At 36.6% G+C, this 8636-nt stretch overlaps 1 protein-coding gene across 1 annotated transcript; it reads right to left on the bottom strand.

Annotated features, from left to right (window-relative positions):
- Positions 1-4365: 4365 nt before the first annotated feature.
- Positions 4366-8171, bottom strand: LOC132191758 (putative disease resistance protein RGA1). Its single transcript, XM_088511117.1, has 2 exons — positions 5504-8171; positions 4366-4879 (listed from the first exon to the last, which is right to left on the bottom strand). The coding sequence occupies exons 1-2, from the start codon at positions 8078-8080 to the stop codon at positions 4811-4813; spliced, it is 2646 nt and encodes an 881-aa protein (XP_088367243.1). The 5' UTR covers positions 8081-8171; the 3' UTR covers positions 4366-4810.
- Positions 8172-8636: the final 465 nt, after the last annotated feature.

The raw sequence follows: 8636 nt of genomic DNA on the forward strand, positions 1-8636 counted from the left end.
TAGTTTTTTTTATTTATTTATTTATTTATTTATTTATTTATTTTTAATTTTTTATAATGTTTTATATGTTTTTGAATAAGTATAACCGGCTATTTTTTTTATATTAACATATTAACTCTGTAATCTTGGTGTTTCGGGATGATTGTATGGTACGTAGACGTCCTTAATACTTTAAACATCAGATTTGGATATTGAATAATGTACAAGTTCTTTAAGGCAGTTGGGTGCTTCATACTGAGTGACAAAGAGGTCAAACTTGCACACTAATTTATTGTCAGTGTCCAAAGGTTGGTGAGGCAATCGTCCATTCCTTGAAACAAAACATCTAATCTCAAACATTGAAATACAACCAAATTCTGAAGAGAATTCATGGATCCATATTCCAACAAGCACATGTACTTTGTTGTCACTATCAAACGCCTAAGGCCGATCATGTTCCTAACATCTTTGGGCAACCGTTCAAGTGACGTACATCCACCAGGTAGTAATGTTTGCAACTTGTGTAGCTTGCAGATTGAATTAGGATGTAATTTGATTCTTCTATTATTATTTAGATTCAGGTATCTCAAATGCTTCAGAGTACTAGTAGAACTTGGCAACACCTCAAAAGATGAAAAACTTAAATCAAGCACTCGTAAGTACTTGAATCTCAAGGTGCATGCTTTAGCTAAGGACAATGGGAGTTGTTGAAAGTCTATTGTGGATATAACGGTACCTACATTCGATAACTTGCCTAAGCATTTTGGAACTTCTTAACCCATTTATGAAAATGACACATGATGAACAGTTTCAACAATGTCATCGCGCTTGAAACCCCATGCCAAGCCCAACTCTTGGTAAGCAACGGACCCTACCTTCTCGATGACATTTCCTATGATGCCAAAGGCAAGTTCAGCCATTTTCTGTAGGTTCGGTGGGTGGGGGTGGGGGGTTGAAGCCTTGAGACTCAGAGAGGGATAGGGGTGTCAAAAATTACCGGGGAACCGGAACCGGAACCGGAAAACCGGGAAACCGGAAACCGGGAAACCGGGGTCCCGGTTCCGGTTCCGGTTTGAAAAATCTAAAAACCGGGTACCCCGGTTCCGGTACCGGTTTTTGGTACCCGGTTTTTACCGGGAATACCGGAACCGGGTTTCCATTTTATTTAATAATATTTATATATTATTATATTTATATATTAATATATATATTATATATATTAATATTTTTTACACTTAGGTTTAGGTTTAGGGTATTTTAAAAAATTAAATTTTTATTTCTAAGGCCCAAATAGGCAGAAACAATGATTTTTTAGGATTTTTAGACTTTTTAAGGTTTATTTTTTAATTATTTAGAACAATCACAACAAAGCCCTTTTAATTTAGACAAAGAAACTAATAGATTTTTAAAAAAATGGGCCAACTTATGAAAAAAAAAATTGGCTTATTTTAGGCCCAATACTTAAAATAAGCCCAAAAATCAATTTTTTAAAAAAACCGGTTACCGGACCGGGTAATACCGGAACCGGCCGGTAACCGGGACCCCGGTTAACCGGGGTCCCGGTTCCGGTTCCGGTTTCTCAAAATTGAGAACCGGGGTACCCCGGTTTCGGTTCCGGTTTTGGCCAAAAACCGAAAAACCGGACCGGGTTGACACCCCTAGAGAGGGAGGAGGCAGCGGAGTTGTTGAGGAAGGAAGATATTAAAGAAAGAGCACGAGCTAATTAGCCTATATATCCCTTGGTCTGTCAGAAGCAAGTACTCCGAACCACCTCGTGAGTTTACTCTGCTTCATGTTTGATTCCATGGCGTGGGTCCCATAAGAAGACTGTACAATCAAATACAGCCCTCCATTTTTGACTTTTTTTTCCATCTAAATAACTAGCTTTTTGGCCGTTTCTTCCTGGCATGAAAATATAAATACAAAAAAACTTCTGTAATTAATTGAGGAAAATACATTTCCTTTCAAAACAATTTCTTAAAAATACTTAATTCAGCATAAGAAACAAGATTCGTAACTACTTTTCGAAAAAACTTAATTTGAAAACAGACTTTACCATGAAAAGAAAACTCTTAATAATTTTTTTTTTTGTTGCAAAAATACGGAACTTTAAGAAAATCTTTTCTTCATATTATATTCCATTTTCCTTTAAAACATTTTCTTAAAAAAATATTTATTTGACAATAAAAAGAAATTTCTTAAAATTCTTTCTTAAAATATGACTCAAGAAAATTATATTTCTTATCTTCTTATTATGACTTATGTATAATTAATGTTACGCCCCATGTTAGGGTTATGCAATCCAATCTTTGGGATCATGGCATCATCTACAGCCACATACGTGCATTTTGGCCAATTAATTAACTTCTTGGTGCGCTCAGCTTGACAAACATGGTGCAATTATTTAACAATTCGGATTAAAAACGCTCTCTACTAGGGTTTCATCTCTAGCAGAGAACGCCGTCAGAGGGGGAGAACCCTGTTCTCCCCCTCCTCCCCCTCCCCCCCTCCTCCCCCTCATCCTCTTCTCCCCCCGCCTATTTACTTGAGCTAACCTATTTACTTGATGTCCCTTCTCCATATGCCGCGCTTGTTGCTGGGTCGGGTTTGGCTTCGGTTCGTGTCTTGCCCGATCGACTGCCTATCGCCTGGTCCACCTTGATGCGTGTTCAACCACTTTGCTACCCGGATCCACCAGTGCCCATCACACCTTTTGCACTAGATCCATCTCTCCGGATGTGATTTGATTTCGGTTCTCTCTGGTTGTTTAGTTGATTCCATTTCTGGTTGTTTTATTTCCTTTCCTTTATGTCTGTCTTTTGCCGTGTATTTTGGTGTGTTGTTTTGTTGCCTTGCCTGTTTGTCACACTTTGTGGGTGATACTCTTGGGGGATTCACTCAAACACACCCCCCCCCCCCCCAATTTGTTTTGTGTGCAACGTCGATCTCCTCCACGCCGGCTTTGCTGCCCACTGTCCGCTGTCGGGCTTTTTCTCGGGTCCTCCGCGATGAGCTCCAACGCCACCTTCCGCGTCAGTTTCCGGCCAGCACGCGATCGGCTTCCTTCCAGCTGTTGTTTCCTGCTTAGTGTGATTTTCCGGTTTTTTCCCTGTTCTGTTAGTTTCCATTGTTGTTTGTCCAATTTTTTATATTCTGTTTGTATTCCTATTTTAGTCCCTTTATTTCCCTGTACGCTTTTATTTCTTTCTTTTTTGCTCGTAATAAGGCTATGTCCCCTCTCGATCTGCATGCGTGATGCCCTCTGGATTATTTGCTATGGTCCATACATTTGGGTTGTGAATATGAACATTATCCTGGCATTCAGGTCAAGGAGGAAGAGTTTTGGTTGGGGGTTTGTCTACCCTTAATTCCGAGGAATAAGCACTACCTATGCATTAGTTTAAATCTGTTTGGCACAGATCTGTTTTTTAATATGTAAATTAGTCATGGGTTAGTGGATTGGTTTTGAGTCTGGAATGTAATATATCATCTGTGACGCTTGTAACCTTGTAACTTTGGCTATAGTTACTTGTAAGAGCTTTATGCTCATGATTTCTATAAATGAGACTGATATGGATTCCCTTTTTAAAAAAAAAGCTTGACAAACATGGTAATAGACCGTGCTTCTTCTCTTCTCTCTTTTATATATATACTGACCACCTCTTCTTATGAGAGCAAAATATGAAAAGAGTTTTTCTTTTCTTGAAAATAATGATTCTCTCTCTCTTTCTCTTAGAATCCTATGAATATCATGTGTATTTGAATAACATGGTAACAACTTTGAAACTTGAGCATAATTTTCATAAAATAAAAGCACAACACGTGATAACATAAACATTTTATAGAGAGAAGAAAATTATAACATGAAATTTAAACACGTAGAATGGGTAATGAATATCACTTTACTTCAGCCGCTAGTAGGCCTACTGACTTCTAAGATTGCAAAACTCAAGCTATCGCAGATCGAGGTCGATCCACATGGAATGGTGGACACTCAAGTAAAATTTTTATTATCATGCAAAGAAAATAAAATGATTTGGTTTTTGTTTTTCACTAAGAAGTGGAGCAATGGAATGATTAAATTAACAAATCTAAATTAATTAAAATAGAGCTAAGGAAAGATTAATGGGAAAATCACTAGGGCTTCAAGGATCCACCTAATATTCTATTATGTAATCTTGAGACATCTTTAACTCAATTAGGTAGAGAATCAACTCTCATAATTGGAAGATTTAACAGTAAAGCACTAATTAAAAATAAAGTAGATTAAGCATGGGTTTGATTGAAAAATTGATTTCAATGACATATTAAGAGAGATTAAGTATTCACAATAGATTCAAATCAAACAAAAAGTAAGCATTTGATATAAACAAAAAATGATGATGAATCAAAAACAACTTGTCAACATAGAATCGTTTTCAAATTAATTAAAATCATTCCCAACATCCGACTATTAATCTATGAAAAACATCCAACATAGTTTCAAGAACACGTAATAAAAATATTAAGTTTGACCCATAGCCCATCTAAAAAGACTTGCCACTCATAATCATGAAAATAAATTCTATGATCAAAATACTAATTACTTGCAGCTCTCCTGTGTCTTCCTCTTTTGATTTTCTGCAGGTGTTCATTTTCCCTTTGTTTGCAGTTGGCAGAGGTGAGTCCAACGAGACAAAGCATCAGCTCCCTGCAATTTCTTATGAAAATAATAGCCACACATCAGATACCGAAGATAAAGGAAAGCAATTTCCTTCTTCAAAAGAGCAGATCCTCTTTTTTCAGCTCTTTACAAGTCAAGCAGCCTGCTGTCATCTTGAATGTCAAAATTCTACTTCCCAGGACGTCGCACTCGCACGTTACTTACAGCATACATGAGCCTTTCGTACAAGGGATTTCCCTAAAAATTAACAAAATTCATTATATCATTTAACAAGCGATCATCTTTAATTTATATTTAACTATAGTCATAAATGCTCCCTACATTTCAAGAGCCAAAAAGTTCAAAGTTCAAAGAACAAAAAGACACATTTACATGGCAATGCGAGTTTTTGTTTTCTTTTTTCCTTTTTTTTTTTTTTTTTTGGCAAAATCATGCCACTTCCTACAAATATATAATTAAGGATTGACCAATATTCCACATTTAAGAATAAAATACAAGAATTTGTACAAAATAAGATATGATAATGCTTACTTTAATTAAAAAAAGAAAAAAGAAAAAAGAAAAAAAGGTGCAGATTTAAGCTATTACCATATGTTCCACACAAAAGATAATTTCTCAATGCATTAAATGAGATTTAATGCTTTAAGAGCGGAATACTTGCACCTAGCTAGAGCTATTAGACGAGGTAAATAGCAAGCAGATTTTGTCCAAAAAGATTTTTTTTTTAGTTTACATCAAATTCGAATAAAGCAAAAGGAATTCGGTGTTTGAATTTTACACGCTTCCACTTGGCAAACATTGGGGTTTGAATCAATAGAGCATTAAGACCAAAGAAGACGAATAAGAAAAACCTGCCCTTACCTCATCATCTTCTTTTGTTGAAGTACCCTTCGTGTCCTCATCAAGTTCAACCTTTCGTACATGAACGATCTTGGGTTGATCTGCCAATTTGCATCTGTTGCTCAATTCATGACAACCTACAATCTTCAATTCTCTTAGCGCAGTGAGATGGTGTGTCCCCTCCGGAAGAGATGATAAATTGGGACAGTTGATAATCTCAAGTGTGTGAAGTGATTTGAGAGTTGGAAACCACTCGGGCAAGAACATGAAATTGTTACAATTTTCAATTCGTAGGTATTGTAAAGTATTAGCAGATCCTTGTAGCCATTGGGGCAAAAACTCCAACTTTGGTAAATCAATAATCGCCAAACTTCGGAGGCTCAACTTGAGATATTGATTGTCTTCTTTCCCCATCAAACTAAGATCTCGACATTGAGCAATGTACAAGTTCTCTAAGGCGGTTAAGTGCTTGATACTAAGTGACAAAGAAGTCAAACTTGCACATTGATTTATTATCAGTGTCCGAAGGTTGGTGAGGCACCCATCCATTCCTTGAAACAAAACTTTTAGTCTCGAACATTTTTCTACAACAAATAACCGAAGAGAATTCAAGGATCTATTCTCCAACAAGCACGAGCACTTTATTGTTACTATCAAAGCCCTCAGGCTAATCATGTTCCTTATATCTTTGGGCAACCTTTCAAGTTCGCTACATTCACTAAGTGTTAATGTTTGCAAATTGTGTAGCTTGCATATTGAATTAGGAAGTAACTTGATTCTTTTATTACCAGATAGGTCAAGATATCTCAAATGTTTTAAAGTACCAATATAACTTGGCAACACCTCAAAAGATGATTTACTTAAATCAAGCAATCGCAAGTACTTGAATCTCAATATGCATGCTTCAACTAAGGACATTGGGAGTGACTGGAAGTCTATAGCGGGCATAACGGTGCGCACATTTGCTAACTTGTCTAAGCATTTTGGAACTTCTTGACCCATTTTTGAAAATGACAAATGATGAACAGTTCCAGAAATGTCTTTGTCGTCCAAGTCTACTACTGAACACTCTCCTTGTGCAACTGAGATTGCAAGATCATGGAAGAGATCATGCATTTTAAATGTATAGAAGGGCAAGCCAGGAATCATTTTCTCCAACTCTTGGAAGAAAGATCTTGACAACAACTCATTCATATACAAGTGCCCAACATCTTCCAACTCTTGTTTATTATTAATAGACGTTTCAAGTATTAGTCCATGTGCCATCCATCTTCGAATCAAATGATGCGAATTGAATACATAATCTTTTGGAAAAAGAGAACAAAAGGCAAAACATCGCTTCAAATGAATTGGCATTTGATCGTAACTCAATTTCAATACAGGTAAGATGTCACTCTCTTTTTGTTCTAATTTCCATATCTCGTTATCTCTCACAAATTCCCACTCCCGTTCATCAATTTTTAAATAAAGCATGCTGCCTAAAGTCCTCACTGCCAATGGAACCCCTTTACATTTTCTCACAATTTCTTTTCCAATTTTTAAGAGGTTTGGATGTTGTTCCTCTTCTCCTTCCTTAAATGCACATTTCTCAAACAAAGACAAACAATCATATCGGGATAGAACATCTAAATTGTATGTCGAATCAGTTTCCATAGTGGAAGCAACCAAGTTACTACGTGTTGTCACTAGAATCTTACTTCCTTTAGAACCATCAATTAACAAACCTCTCAATTCAATCCATTTATTATGATCTTCATTCCAGACATCATCCAAGACAAGTAGGAATTTTGTATCCCTCAAAACTTCTCTCAATTTAGTTTGTATTGTATCCACATTCCAATTATCATCAATTGTACCCCATGCAGATTTAAGGATTTCTTTTATCAATCTTGTAACACTAAAATCTTTGGACACACAAACCCACATTCTCAATTGAAAAGTCCCAACCACAAGTTCATCATTGTACACCAACTTCGCAAGTGTAGTCTTACCCAAACCTCCTAATCCAACTATGGAAATTACATCAACGTTTTTGCTACCATTTGGGTGCATCAAAAGTTTTTTGATATTTTTTTTGTCCTCATCCCTACCGATTACAGTTGATGGATGGACAAATGAGATTGAATCTGGGTCTCTCAACGGGCGCATGATATGTGCATCTCCACGTATTATGGTGAGATTAAATTGACCCTTATCAGCAGCAATCTCATCTAACCTCTCTCTAATTCCCTTTATTTTATGAGCCAGTTTGAAAGGGAATGCACGCGTCATAGACGATGAAAAGGAATGACGTACCTTTGTACCAGTGCTCCCATATGTGGCAACCGCTTGCTTCCTTAAAGCTTGGTACTGAATTTCATCAAGCACATCCTCAGCATCAAGAAGGACATCGTTGAGCTGCCCTAGCCAGATTCTCAACAGGGAGTCGCTTGCTTGCTTCTTTTCGGCATCAAAGAGCACCTCTCTAATGATTGACATGGTGCGCTCAAGCTTTCTCAGATCCCTTTTGACACCCCATATCAAGCCTAACTCTTGGTAAGCAACGGACCCAAGCTTCTCTATGACCTTTCCCACCAAGCTAAAGGCAACTTCAGCCATTTTCTGTAGGATCAGTGGGTGGGGGGTTGAAGCCTTGACGGAGAAGGGAGAGACTCAGAGAGGGAGGAGGCAGCGGAGTTGTTGAGGAAGGAATATATTAAAGAAAGAGTACACGCTTAGCCTCAGACCTCGAGAGTTTTCGCTGCTTCTTGTTTGATTCCATGGCTTGGGACCCATAACAAGAAAGTACCCCCACCTTCTATTTTTTTCTTTTTTTTTTTGACTTATTTTCCATCTAAATATCTTGCTTTTTTTCCGTTTCATCCTGGCATGAAAATATAAATAAATAAATAAATAAAACATCTGTAATTAATATTCTCCAATTAATTTAAAATTAATCGGAAAAAAAAAATACATTTCATTAAAAACACTTAATTCGGCATAAGAAACAAGATTCCTAACTATTTTTCGAAAAAATTGACTTTGAAAACAGACTTTAGCATGGAAAGCAAACTCTTAATAATATATATATATATATATATATATATTTTTCAAAAATACGGGACTTTGAGAAAATATTTTCTTCATCTTATATTATGGGTAAATACATTTTCCT

This window comes from Corylus avellana, chromosome 10 (assembly GCF_965113065.1).
Source record: "Corylus avellana chromosome 10, dhCorAvel1.hap1.2, whole genome shotgun sequence".
NCBI lineage: Eukaryota > Viridiplantae > Streptophyta > Magnoliopsida > Fagales > Betulaceae > Corylus > Corylus avellana.

Coding starts and splice junctions, on each gene's coding strand:
- LOC132191758 (XM_088511117.1), bottom strand. CDS start 8,080: ATGGCTGAAGTTGCCTTTAGCTTGGTGGGAAAGGTCATAGAGAAGCTT. Junction 4,880..5,503: donor CAACAAAAGAAGATGATGAG/GTAAGGGCAGGT, acceptor GTTAATTTTTAG/GGAAATCCCTTGTACGAAAG.